General features: G+C 38.4%; 1 protein-coding gene across 2 annotated transcripts in view; it reads right to left on the reverse strand.

The window, feature by feature from the left end:
• LOC127626751 (dedicator of cytokinesis protein 1-like) overlaps window positions 1-15,469 on the reverse strand; it is a 329,863-nt gene that overhangs the window by 202,943 nt on the left and 111,451 nt on the right. For both annotated transcript variants that reach the window (XM_052102764.1, XM_052102763.1), the window contains exons 20-23: window positions 12,791-12,880; window positions 10,436-10,536; window positions 10,090-10,218; window positions 5,458-5,566 (exon numbers count right to left, since the gene is read on the reverse strand). In XM_052102764.1, coding sequence (XP_051958724.1) covers window positions 5,458-5,566; window positions 10,090-10,218; window positions 10,436-10,536; window positions 12,791-12,880 — 429 coding nt within the window. The remainder of the gene's footprint in view (window positions 1-5,457; window positions 5,567-10,089; window positions 10,219-10,435; window positions 10,537-12,790; window positions 12,881-15,469) is intronic.

Raw genomic sequence — 15,469 nt, forward strand, 5'->3', positions numbered from 1 at the left:
GGTTTTCTATTTGATAAATTCCCTCTCGAGCAGCCCACATACATTTTGATATAACTTCAGAGTTAGCTCGGAAATGAGGTCTTGCAGCGCAAGTGCAAAACCTTGACATCTGAGACTGAACCTTACATTAGATTTGTTGTGTTCGTCGAAGAGTAACGCTAAAAACAGGTCCAGAGATTTGCAACTTTGCTGAAAATACACCACACCGACTGCACACATCACATGAGGGGAAATTGGATCGTTTGGATCACAGGAAAAGATACTTTCACCGAACTGAATAGGAATTGTTATAATTATGAATTTTTGCCCTAAAGTCTTCTTGGTTTAAATAAAAGTCCATCTGATCTGCAAGAGCTGACATTGCAGCTTTATGTCATTCCAAAATGTACACTGCAAAAAACATATTTTCTTACTCTGCATCTGTGTCTTGTTTTCCAGTAAAAGTACATAACCTAAAAACAAGATTATTCTTTTTAACTAAACCAAAGTTTGAAAGAAGAAAATAATTTTTGTTTTCTGAGAAATATAAAAGAAATATATATATTTATGTTAATTGTTAATGTTTTAAGCATACAAATGTAAAGGTTTATTATCCTTGCCCCATTATCAATCATTTGTTTCTTGTTTTAACATACATTAGCTAGATTTCCATCCAAGTTGCACATTTAATAAATGTATCACAAAAACAATGTGCAAATAAAGCCACGTTTTCATCACATGTGTTCAAAAGAACAAACCCTCCATTTCCAGAGAAATTGTAGCAACTGTGACTCTTTTTATTAAAGGGCACCTATTATGCCCCTTTTTACAAGATGTAATTTAAATCTTTCGTGTCCCCAGAATGTGTCTGAAGTTTCAGCTCAAAATATCCTAACTGTGACTATCCGCTTTCCTAGAGCAATCATGAAGCTGCATTCATGATTTGCTTCAGAGCATCAATGTCAGCGTCCAGTGCCGCTTTGAACTCCACAGGAAAAGTGGAGCGGTAGTTAAACTTGATGTGCTTCAGTGGTAGTTAAAATATGCTAAAAATGTATTTCTCTCACAAGTCCCATTTGGGCTTGTTTTGTACATCAAATAATAGCATTAAGAGGTCCATTCTCCATCATTTTATCCCTGTTGTGGTGTGTCCGTCACCGTAATGACTCCGGGAAGACACGTTACAAAGGTTCCACCCTCCCAACAAGCGTGTATGCTGGTTTATGCTGTATTAACTGTAAATGTGTTAATCACGATTAAGCATGCAATTCCGACAGCTATAACACTTTCAAAAGTGTCAATAAACCTGCTCCATGCCACAATTCAAGTTTGTATTCGACTTAATGATCTGAAATCTCTTCACAGGCTTTGGATTTTCTAGACACTTATTTCAGGATGACCAGAGCAACATTTCAGATGTGATGATTTGTTCACTGGTTAATCCAGCTATGAACAAGTTAGTCAGTCACATGACCTATTTAATGTGCATTACGTATGCCTAATAAATTCAGTAGGAGTCTGTTTGGTAAATATGTTTGCATCATAGTTTAAGCACATTCCTTTTTATTTAATAAAAGAACAAATATACGTTTTTCTTATGCACATTTTGGCTATATTATTCACATCTTGGTGTTTCCATCAAGCAGTTTGGATGGAAACCAAAAAAATATTCTATTTTGTTCCTGGAAAAAAAAAAAAAGATTAAAGATTAAATAGGAGTGGTGGTGGTGGCGTAATGGGCTAAAGCACATAACTGGTAATCAGAAGGTTGCTGGTTCGATCCCCACGGCCACCACCATTATGTCCTTGAGCAAGGCACTTAAAACCAGGTTGCTCCGGGGGGATTGTCCCTGTAATAAGTGCACTGTAAGTCACTTTGGATAAAAGCGTCTGCCAAATGCATAAATGTAAATGTAAATTACGTAGTAAGAATATAAGTGTTCACAGTGTACACTAACAATGTGGCCTACTAATTTAAATCATCTTTTGCTTTGAATTATGGTTAATGTACTAACATTGAGTGTAAAAGTATTTCGCGATTTAAAACAACTCATGAGAAGTTTAATTTTACATTATATTCAACTTGATTCTCAGCAGATATTGTGATTTCAGAATTGCCACTCCCTAAAAAGAGAATTATGGCTGGTTGCTTGATTGTACATGTCAGTCATGCTCTGTCTTCCTTTCTAATTGTTTGGTTTTTAACCAGAATCAGTTGCAACATGGACCAAAATTTATGTAAATAGTCAAAAGTCTGACTACGCAAGACTATCTCCTTCTAACAATACAGGAACACAGGGAAAAAAAGGAAAAAACAAACCCCATACATGTACTTCAGTGACAAAAGAGTTTGAAAGAAAGTGTGTGAGCAGGTGTTGAACTGAATGTTGACAGCGTCTCTCACTTTCCTGTTGTTACAAGGCCGGGGGAGAGGAAAGTGCATTTCATTCTTTGTCGTTTTCCAAGTGCATCTTAACTAGATACATTTTTAATTTACTGACAAAACCGCTAAGATCTCAGCCTCATGCATTGCTCCAGGTTGACTCAACTCATCAGGAGAGCTTGATTTATTGTGTCAGCCACTGAGTGTGAGAGTGTGTGTGTGTGTGTGTGTGTGTGTGTGTGTGTGTGTTGGAGACAGAGGTGTGTTAACATAAAAAGGAATTGACAAGAAAGGTCAAGGACATAAACAAGGGCAGACAAATGGAGAGGAGGAGCAAAGAAACAGACGGAAAGAGGAGCGATAGAGTACCTTGAGGAGAAGCTAAACAGAGCGAACCCAGATCCACAGAGGAGAGAGGAGGACATCAGGTGAGGAGAGAAACACACATATTCAGATAGATGAGAACACACTTCAATGGATGAAAAGAACGTAGGATAGACAGACAAAAACATCCATATTTTTGTCCTCCGTTAGGATCAAACAAGGTTTCTCATAGGATGTGCCCAGAAATAGATAGCATTCAAGTGCAGGAAGCTCACATTTTTATGCACACAAACAAAAGAGGTGAAAATTACAATTCTGTTATCATTTACTCCTAATGTCATTCCAACCTGTATGACCTTCTGGAATACAAAAGGAGATGTTTAAAAGAATGTGCATGCTACTCATTTACATACAATTAATGTAGAAGGCGGCTGATGCTGTTTTTTTATTAAAATGTTTTTTTATTGATGTCACGTGGTACCTAACACGTGTGTGACGGTTTCTAGGTGAAATGCACACTGTAAGGCGCTAAAAGTAAAATTTTAACCCAAACAGAAGAGGCTTTACCTCCTAAGACCAAAGTGTGACTGATGCATGCATTTCCCATTTTCCTTTTTGATTTGTAACTAGTGGCACCAAATAAGTAAGCAAAAAATAAATCTAGGGCAAATCATTTTCCTAAACAATTATGTCTACATATGTGGACAGCAGACTAAGTTGTGAAATTTTAAATAATACCAAGCTACAGAAAGTTGTCAAATTGTTTATTATGTTTCCACGTATGTTGGTTATTCCTGTTTTTGAGATGCCACAGACATGACATCATAAATTAGCATAATTAATCCTGATTCGAAGTAATGTCCAGCACCATCCAATCACAGCCAACAATGTTCAAATAAAATGATACATTATAAATTCAGAATCTATGTACTGATTATCATCGTCCCATGTCTGCCAAACAGGTTGAGTGGTCCAAACATCATCTGCAGCCTGAAACTCAACATTTGGTCGGATTTTAGGACTGAATGCTCTTAGCTGCATAGAGAGCTCTAGGATGCTCCCTTGCGAATGATTACGGTGTGCCTAAAACCTGTCTGCACTGGTCTCAGAACATTTCTAAAAGCACCTTATTTTCATAACTCATTATAAAGGGACCCACTTTATATTAGGTGTCCTTAACTACTACGTACTTAACCATTTGATACAATGTATTATGTGCATATATTTTGTTGCATTGTACTTACATTTAAAGTACTTGCATGTAATTACATTTGTAGTTACACTGTTAACTTTACACTATCCCAACCCTTAATCCAAAACCTAACGCTAACCCCTAATCCTAACCCTACCCCTAATCCTACCCGTACCCCAACCTCAGTAGCAGTAAATGTGGGCATTTTGCAGAACAACATGCAGTTACACAGTAAATGCATAGTCTTGTATGTATTTAATGTTTGTACAAAGTAGTTAAGGCCATCTAATATAATATGTGACCAAAGTTTCTTACTAGAGGCACTTTTGATGGATCTGCACATGTAGAAGCGCTTCACGGAAATCGACGTCATGTTGTTGTGACACGTGACTTTTAAGAAGGACGTTTTTTAAGAGAAGTTTAACCCTTAAATGACAGTCTAGAGTCTTGTGAACAGTATTCAGTCAGTTTAAATTTAAATTAAGCATTGCAAATAGCAAAGCCAAAATACAACGTCCCGCACGTGGACGCTGAGTCGCACGATGTTAAAGTTAAAGCTGCGTTCACACTGCCAGCTACTTAGTCGCTGCATGTCACCAATGGCTGGAGGTTAGGTCGCTAGTGGCGTGTATGGAGAGACTAAACAGCACTGTTTCTTTACAATTCATATTCTTATTAAAATATTAGGATCACGTGAGCTCTACCATCTCTAATATTGTCTGTCGCTCTCGAAAGTCGCTCTTTATTTGCATAAAGTTAAACATTTCTCAACTTTGTCACGTCGCTGGACACTTCCACATCCGGTCGCCGTCGCTCGTGTTGCTGGAAGTCGCCAGCTCTCATTGAAAATGAACACCTTCAACCAACCGATAATGTCAGAAAAAGCAAATGTGAGATGAAAATCACAGCCACATCATTTTGTGATGCTTCTATGACACTTTATGCTCACGTGTCAACTCAAGGGCTCTTATGGACTCGTACCCCGGTTCTTTGCATCACATGCGCAATGCTCTATCAGTTGAGCTACTGTGCAATTTGATCACACCTGAAATAACTTGTAGTAGTTGGTGATGTGATGCAAACACTTAAAGGCTGTAGTAAAAGTGCTTAGATGTCATAAGACAGCATTGTGTGAGGAGCAAGGTTAAAAATAAGTGTTTATGAACTGATAATACGCCACTTTACTAGTGATTTGTGTGATATAGTGTTCATTTCACCAGGAAACTGCTGCAAGTCCCTTAAATCATTTAGCAAAAAAAGTAGCATTTGCCAAACTCTACTGCAGAGGGGATCGCTTTCTGCGAACAACAAGTTACATTTTGATCTGCTCCTGACACAAAGCTATGAAATAGCTTCAGAAGACTCAGGAAAATTGTGCAAAACTCGTATAGACTGACCATTTTTATGTTATGTTTATGTTTCTTTCTTGTCCTTTTTTGGAGCTTGAAATCCCCTGGACACATTCTGCCTATAATCTGCTTTTGTGTACCACTAAAGAAAGACAATAACATGGGTTTGGAATGACATTAGTGTTAGTAAATTAAAGGTTAGGCATCATTGGGGTATCACATGTTCTCACCTTCACCCCGCTGGTACTGTCAGCATTGCTGTTCATCATGGAGTTAAACGAGGTAAAGAGATTCCGAAGGGACTCAATGAAATCACTCTCGCCTTTGTTCTCGTAGAGTCTGAAGGACGACAGAAACACACATACACACACAAACAGGAGATGATCAGGGAGTCAGTCCTCAAAAGCCATTTCATCTACATCATCAGAGGAACACCATACTGGCCTGCATGTGTTTGGAATGCAAATGCATGACATCAAACTAGCAAATCCACATCAAAAACAATGTAGCAAACTCTACACACAGACACACACACACACACACCTGTTCACTGGCATCAGTAAACTAGCTCCTGATTATAGGCTGATCACATTGATGAATTGCTCTGTAATTTAGTTTGAAGGGCAGAGAGCCGACGGGCCCTCTTGGAATCGCTCCAAAGCTCCGCACAATCATCGGGGGAATTCCTGCATTCACGCATTCATTAAATGATCGTCGATTGCCTTTGTCGATTTGATTTGTGGCACCAAATATTCTTTGCTCTTTTGTAATCACGAGGTCATACATTTTCCGCCTCATCCAGAGCGTTTACATTAGAACCGCCTCCGCGACAAAACATTCACACAAACACCCACTTCGCTAATGGGACTAATGTACTATTCATATTTAAGTGCGGACAAGTGCGGACATACGATCCATGTGTAATGGTTTTTATTAAAGCTAAAGTGCCATTTCTGCACCAGTAGTGACACCAAATGGAATTGTAAATAGTTAGTTTGAGTGGCTTCAACCAATGGCATGAGTTTAGGAAGAGACTACCTGTTTGAACGACCAATTGTAGAAAGGGGGAATGTTTGAAACTCGTTTGAAAACAGTCCATTTTTGCAATAATGTTTGGTGCTGCTAGTGGCACAATTACACACTTCACCTTTAAATATGAATAAATGTTTAGTTTTCTCCCCCCAAACTTAATGCACTTCTAGCACTGTGGATTTCTAGAAAGTAAAATATCGATTTAATCTAGTTTGTCTGTAATACTTCACAATAAGGATCAATTAGTTAACATGAACCAACAATGAGAAATACTTTTACAGAATTTGTTAATCTTGGTTAATGTACATTTTTTTTCCTTAAATCAAAGGTTTATGTTAACATTAGTTAATGCATTATGAACTAACATGAACAATGAATAATTGCACTTTTATTAACAAGCATTAACAAAGATGAATAAATGCTGTAAACTATATACTGTTAACTGTTAGTTCATGAGCTAAAGCATTAACAATGTTAATGAATGGAACCTACTTTAAATAACAATGTCAAACAATGTACTGGATGTACATGCATCACAGGAGATGTGTGTCATTGTTGACTTTTTTATTCAGAAAGTAATGAAAATGTCCACCAGTGTCATTTCTGTATAGTGTTTAATAGAATTATGTGCTACAAATTACACTGACTACGGCAATTATATTTTATTAACATTTTATTTAACCTAAAAGGCAAAATTACATCTCAATTAAAAATAACAGCCAATAAAAATATTCGGCACACAAGTGATATTTACCCTGATTTATTTTATAAATTTATAAAAGATTCACTTTTCTCATATTGCATCCTAATCGCTCACTTTTGGCAAATTGGTTAACAAATACACTCAATTTTATGGGAAAAATTGCTTTGGTGTGGTGGAAATGATGCAACAATTGGTGGACGGAAAAATAATTTAAATATGTATTGTGTGTAAATTATTTTTTTTATTATTATTTCACTGTTTGTTTGGATTATCATAATTTTAAACATGCAATATTTTTATGGATTTTTATAATTTAAATATAAAATATATCTGGGATAAGACAAACACAGTGATGTACATGAAAGTAATCTGAAAAGTACCAAAAATAAATGCCTGGTAAAAAGGTTTCAAGTCAGATTTTAATGTGACCTTAATATAAAAATATATATTTTATTTATATATAAATAAAATCTATATTTTATTTATATATAAAGAATAAAAAAGATGCATATAAAAAGATAAATCCTGGGATCCTGGGACATGAAAGTGCCCAAAATTGAACAAGCACTAATTGTACTAATTATGGTTCAAACATTCCAAAATTCTCCCTTTTGGTCAAAAGGGCCTTACAAATTCAGCATTCGGCCAAACTAATCTTAAATTCTTAATGTGAAACCAGTTTTGTACTAAGTTTACAAACCTATTGTGCACATCACAGAAACGGTTCTCCATTCATTTCAAATCACACTGAAGTCTGAAAATGACTCGCGGTTAAGTGAGTGAATCATCTGATAACTACCAATAACTCACATGTCCGAGACTGATTCATTAAAAAGAACCAGCATATAAGAGTCATTCGTTCACAAGCCAGATGCCATGGGTTGTGCCATGTTTTCAGATAAATGTAGCAAGGAAAACGCAAAAAGTTTTGCACGGTTGGTTTACGTATGAATTCTCCAGGTTGGCTCTTTCAGCATGCACCTAAAGTCAATGGGATTAGCCTCTCCTCATTAGTGTCTCTCTGAAATCTGAGAATGTCAGGTGTTCTGAGCTCTCGGGTAGTAAAGGGAGTCACATCTCTCTTCACACAGGCCTATACAGTCACTGTCATATACTTTACCTGCAGACAACAAGCTAATCACCACAGTTGAACTTAATTTAGGCCGTGTCATTGCTCAACATGTCCTCAGTCTCCCTAAATCAGCACTGCCACCCATTCCACATCCAGCCTGTCTAAAACACATCCTCCATCACTCAGAGAACAAGAGCACTTCAGTTTAATAAAGGGGAGGCAATTCACATCTGCCAATTAAATCAAGCACACTCTTTTCTCGGTCTTAACGGGAGCTTTATGGCTGGGAAACGGCTTTGATATTAAAAAATGGATCTGCAAAACAAGAGCAGTTGTGGAGCTTGGATATGCTGTCAATTCAAAACATAATTAAAATGTTAAAATATGCCTATAATAGTTTTCTGACCAAATAATGACCAGTACAGGAATGACCGAGGTGTCAATATGCTACCAAGATTATTCTTTAAACAACATAGTGAGCTTTCTGTTGAGAAAGAGCAAACGGAAATCTGGAAATTTGCATCAGGTCATTTTTGTCATGGCATTTTGCATGGCAAAACAGAAGAAAAGGAGGCATTAAACTATTCTATACATGCAAACCGAGCACATCTCAATGTTGTGAATGAGGCTGAATGCATGTTGTGCCCAGAATTATGTTGAAGGAAAACTACTTTCATTTCAATCTGACGGTTCAGACTGAAATTGATTTTCAAGCTACTTTTGAACATGGTTTGGGTTTGTAAGCATTACTTACAATCTCCATGCCTCGGTGGATCAGCGCTGTTTTGGCGGCAGGCCAAGGACCAACAGCATATTAGGCAGGTGGTCATAATGTTTTGGCTCATCCATATGTGTATCATCCACACACACACACACACGCACGCACGCGCAGACACGCACACACGTTATCTGGTTGGATGAGACTTTCCGTGAGCACTGATGGTCTCACAAAAGATCATCTTTGTGTAATATGAGCAGGTTTGGTGACATGAAGTGAATCCACGTCAGCCAGTGTTTACATACAACAGCTCTACATGATCGCTCGTATTACTACTACACTACTAAAGCTCGGAAATTTCTTTAAACAAAGAACTTCAGCATTACGGATCATCACAGCTGAGAGACACAACAGACAGATTAATTACACAACTCTTACCGGAGTTTTAACATTGGAGAGGACGTGCGGTTTAAAATGGTGGAGGACATTGCGGTTTCTATAATGAATGACTCTTGCGCACCGGCTACCGCGAAATAGAGAGGAAAACCCCCACTTAGACGGCTATTTTACACAAACATACATATATATAGTACACATACATGCACAAACATACATAAATACAGCACACGCGCACCCACACCCACACACACACACATATATATATATATATATACACACACAGAGCACACACACACGCGCACACAAAGATACAAAGATCCCCCATTTAGCCTTAACAGACTGTAGGGGCAAGTGCTGTTAGCGAGCACCTATGAAGGCCGGAACGGTACACAAGGGGTGGGTGGCCAGCACCACGCCCGACCGCCTTTGTCTCCCCAGTGGCGATGTTTTACACACCGCAACAGGTACTCATTTAGGCTTTAGGCTGAGTCGACCTAGGGGAGGCCCGGGACCGGTTCAGATAATCGTCACTGGTGTTGGCCATGAGCGGGAATCGAACTGGGGTCGCCAGGTTCGTAGCACAGCGCGCTAACCGCTACACTACCACTCCCCCCACACCCGCACCCTACCGCTTCTTTCCACTGAGAAAGCTGATCTTCAGAAAGCTAATGAATTACATACACACACACACACACATATACATACAGCGCACACACAAACATACACATATACAGCACACACACACACACACACAAACATACATACAGTACACACACACACACACACACACACACACACACATACACATATATACATATATATATATATATATATATATAGTGGATTTGAGTCAGTTATGATGTACAACAAATAATTACAAATCCTAACGGTCTGAAAATATCTGATATAATTGATGATAATGTGCTGGAAGGACGTACTGGTTAAAAAGAACCCGAGACCTGACGATGAATTTGAAGATGTACTCCGAAGCTTTGAGAGCTTTCAGCAGCTGGTCTGTAAGCTTCTCAGCATTATCCACATAGTTCTTCAACACTTTCATCAGTTTGCTGAAAAATATCCACACAGAGAGTGACTGTCAACAAACAGAGAGCAATAGAAAATAAAGCATCAGAGAAACACAAACCTTTAACCATTTCTCTGTTAGACATTGCAATGATATTTAACATTTTCTCAGATAATGACAAAGAATATAAACCTGTTCTCACAGTAAATATAAAACAAACATTAAGCATATCCATGATTGTTCTGTGGTTAGGCACTCACGTGTAGGCAAGGGTGGCGCTGAAGTGTTTGCGGATGTACGTCTCCAGTACGGGATTAAAGTGATGGAACTTCCTGTCAGCGATCAGTCCGATTATAAAAACCTATCAGAACCAGAATCAAAGACACGGTCAGAAAATAAAAGGCCATTTTTAGCCAAATATATAAATGTGGAACTTGTGTTAATTTGGCTTCTATGTTTAGTAGTAGTGATAATAATAAAATTTTTATATAATTTCACTGTTATTATAATGTCTTATTATATACACCGTTACATTTAACAGTGAGTTCAGAAAGCATTGTCACATGGTTGTCCTTAATAACGTGAATGTGTTATATTATGATACACAATGTCACAATGCACAACATTTTAGTAGTCAGTAAATTAATTTGACAATTCTTGATACCAGCTTCAATAACACAACAAATATTAAAAATAACTGATTAGTTAACAATGCAATAATTGTTTCAAGTTCTCAAGTCATTATTCAATACTAGTGAACAATCATTAAAACCGTAGGCAGCAATAAAAACAGCAATGGATTAAAAATAACAGAACAGAAAATACAAATGAAGAAAGGTTTTCAAGTATTCAAATAAACATTCAGAATGAAATCTGATATTAAATTACTGCATGATTGTAATAATATTTAAGGCTACTAAAGTGGTAGAGCGGGTTGTCCACTAATCGCAGGGTTGGTGGTTTGATTACCGGCCCACATGACTCCACATGCCGAAGTGTCCTTGGGCAAGACACTGAAACCCAAGTTGCTCCCAATGGCAGGCTAGCACCTTGCATGGCAGCTCTGGCGTCATTGGTGTTTTTGTGTGTGTGTGTGTGTGTGTGTGAATGAGTCACAGTGTAAAGCGCTTTGAATACAACTAAGGTTAAAAAGGCGCTATTTAAGTGCAGACCATTTACCATAACAACAACTCTATTATTATACAAGTAATATTCTCTAATATCTTCTTAATTTGTACATGGCATTGCTATTGAATCTGATTAAAAAATCCAGTATTTTTCTGTTTGAAGTCATGTTAACAAAAGCCTTTGAACGAGCACCTGTGAATTCCAATAAGGTAAAATACTCCTCTCCTGTCCAAAAACCTAGTGATATGAGATTTTCGATTTGTAATTGTATAGTAACTTGCAGTGTCCATTTGAAGTGAATATAGAGCGCTGTAAATACAACACAACTGTTATTCTGTGCATGAGATGAGATTCGTGGAGGGAGCGCACACAGAGAATCACCTCAGGTGCGCTCGGTCCAGAGCTCCACAAAGCAGCGCGTGCAGACCGTTTGCTTTTTAAATTTCGATTTTATTTCAATCTATTGTTCAGCCCTACACAATACAACAGAAAGACATGTTATGCGTTATTTCGCAGAATGTGTACTTTTAATCTCATCACATTAAATTCGGACAGCACGCCCACAACTTAAGTATAATTGTCTTGTCACTGGAGATTCAGTAGCGGCGGGGCACTGAATAGTGGTATATTTATATTTTAAAAAAACTTTATATACAGTAGCAGATAAAAGTACAGAGAATTACGGGAAGCTGCCCTGTATGTGTTTATGTCTATGTATTTTTATTTAATTAAATATAATTTATATTGTTAAGCCAGTTCTCTGATGCGCCATCGTGTGGTCCTCGATCATTCCTCCACCCTTTTAGGCAGACGGCAGCCGCTCCTCCCCGGGTGGACCGGAGTCAGACCTCTGATCACAAGCTGACAGAACGGCCCTCCGCGTTTCCGACAACCCATGGGGACACTTCTCCACCCCTGGCAGCGGCCCTACCACTCCAGGCGATAGGGGAGTCATTTCCCTCCTCCCCTCATGGACATCGGTCTTCTCTCGACCCCTCCGAGTTTCTGGGGAATGGCAGGGCACTCCTCCACCCCTGGCAGTGGCTCAATCGCACCAGGCGGACGGGGAGTCCAGTCCCCACTCTCCCCACGGAAGACGGCCGTCCCCCGGCGGACGGCAGCGGCGCTCCCCAGGGTGGACGGCAGTGTCGAGGACTCTGCAACGGGCATCCCTCCTTCTTCCCGGGTTTCGGCACCAATGTAAAGGGGTTAAATGGCAAGGAGGCGGCGAGAACCGGCTTAACAATATAAATAATATTTAATTACTGTCCGTAATTCTCTCTCTCTCTCCAGACGAGCGCTTGACCACACTCCCGTATTTACAAAAAGAATATCATTACTGCATAATTAAAACATTAAAATGTCAGGGACAAATGGAAAAAAACATGTTAAACTCAGGTCTCTCCTGAAGATAAGTTAGTTTATTTAAATAATGATCATATTCAAAATTTCAGGTTGTATTGCACTACAGCCAATGTGAATCTTACCAGAGCATCAAACACAAGCGTATCAAACGTTTCACTGTCTGAATTCTCCATCATAATGTTGAAGAGAGCATCCAAGGTGTCCTGCAAAAACTAAAACACACACACACACACACACACACACACACACACACACACACACACAGATTACAAGAGGAACAACAAACCCAAACACAACTCTGCTGTTTGGTCACTTGCATTTAGTCCAAGAAAGGAAATGTAAAAAGATGCTTTTTGGTTAATGAACTGTAAATCTAAACCAGATGCTGTACACTTTAATGTGTGCTGTCAGTCAGCTGATGCTCAATAACAATCACACAAGGGCATCACAGTAAGAAGAGAATTACTACTTATGAGCTATAAATCCCAATATATACCCACAATTCCCACATAAAAACCACAGGCCATCTATTCACCCTGCTGTCTCTTCATTTTAATCAATGCATAATTCTTTCTTTTGTATTAGCTATATTTCTTCATTCAGTTTAACCTCATATTATTACAGTAGATTTAATGCAATGTAAAAAACCTGCAATCAGAGTACCAATACTTGCCTTTTCATCTTTTCAACACATTATTAACACAAAATGTCATGAGTTAGTGTGTTGTAAGGATGTTTTCACACTTAAGTTGCATTTTAAAGATCCTAAATCAAACCAAAATTAATTTAGTGTACCAAAAATGTGAACCGAGTGAAACATAACCCAGCATTTGCACCATTCACCTTTTTCAGCCCTGCCCCTTATTCGCACTACGCTCTTCCGAATATTCCCATTTACATTTACATTTATGCATTTGGCAGACGCTTTTATCCAAAGCGACTTACAGTGCACTTATTACAGGGACAATCCGGAGCAACCTGGAGTTAAGTGCCTTGCTCAAGGACACAACAGTAGCATCTTGGTGGTGCTGGGGCTTGAACCCCCGACCTTCTGGTCAGTAACCCTGAGCCTCAACCACTGAGCCACCACTGAGTCTACAGCATCACTTTACTGCATGAAAATGCTACTGAGGTGTTTTCTGTGTCACTTTAAATGTTCTTTCCGACACACGCGGAGGTAAATTGGACCTGGCAGATCACATTCAGAGAGCTATGACACAATGCACTTTTTCATGATACAATGGTTTAATTGTTATACGTGTAAATCTGCTTAATTTTCTAGGTTTTAACTTGTAAATAATTTGTGTTAAAATGTGTAGTTACATGTGCAACATTAAAAGAACAAAAAATATAAAAGAAAATTGCAAATGTACTTTGAAATTAACAAAATGAATTTGTTACCCTACATTTTGAGGCTTAAATGTGATTAAACTAGTTGTAAATGGAATATAAAATAAAACATACACTTTTGCATGCGTGCGCGTGTGTGCATGTGTGTGTGTTGTATAAATATAGTTGCATCATTCCCTCTTCCTGGTTTTACACTCTACTCACCTTAGCTATAACGGGATGGGTGAATGACACAATAAGATGGCCAGAGGTGTCGTACAGAGTATTTTAATGACTTTGTGTTGTATCTTGGAATTACATGAGCACAGAAGAATATCAGTACATCCACAGCATGAAGGTAAGATCTTGTGGATTTATGAATGAATAACGATTCTTGTTTTAAAATGTAAAAGCTTTTGGATCCAGTTTATGTATTACCAAGTCTCAGTCCAGTTTCCAAACGCACTATTGTATTTTTTGAGACACAGACACTTAAATGTTTTCTTAATCATTCTTCCTCAGATTCATTTCAATTTCTTTTCCAGTTTTCTTTAAAGTGGATTGAGTTCATTTGGAGCGTTCACATTTAGGACAAAATGACTACGAAAATTAAAATGATCAAATTAATTGGAACTGATTGCATATATAACAACAAAAAAGAAACTCTCACTTTCAACTGCTTTTATTTTCGGCAAACTAAACAAAGGGGGGGGGGGGTCCTACAAGCCCTCAGTCCAGCCTCTCTCCGCCTATTGAGGACAGTCTCAGCACTGATGGAGGGATTGTGTTTTCCTGGTGTAACTCAGGCAGTTGTTGACATCCTGTACCTGTCACGCAGGTGTGATATTCGGATGTACCGATCCTGTGCAGGTGTTGTTACACATGGTCTCCCACTGCAAGGACCACATATGCATTCCTCATGCCTCCATGCAGCATGCCTAAAGCATTTCCCCCACAGATGAACAGGGACTCTGGGCATCTTTCATTTGGTGTTTTCCAGAGTCAGTAGAAAGGTCTCTTTAGTGTCTTATGTTTTTATAACTGTGACCTTAATTGTCTACCGTCTGTAAGCTGTTAGTGTCTTAATGACCGTTCCACAGGTGCATGTTCATTCATTGTTTATGGTTCATTGAACAAGCATGGAAAACATTGTTTAAACCGTTTGCAATAAAGATCTGTAAAGTTATTTGGATTTTTACAAAATTATCTTTAAAATACAGTGTCCTGTTAAGAGAGACGTTTCATTTTGCTGAGATTATATATATATACACACTGAAACTCCCCACCTGATATTTGGCACACATGCTTGTGTTTTACTGCGGTACTTTATTATAGTGTTTGGCACATCTGCTGAATGGCCTTTGGTTACATTCACTGCATTGAAACAAAAGAATGTTTGTCCTTGAGGGCAAATAAATTACATGTGCACACTTTCTGAGAATTACTGCACCGATGGTGTCCCATACTTTCAC

Source organism: Xyrauchen texanus, chromosome 33 (assembly GCF_025860055.1).
Source record: "Xyrauchen texanus isolate HMW12.3.18 chromosome 33, RBS_HiC_50CHRs, whole genome shotgun sequence".
Lineage (NCBI taxonomy): Eukaryota > Metazoa > Chordata > Actinopteri > Cypriniformes > Catostomidae > Xyrauchen > Xyrauchen texanus.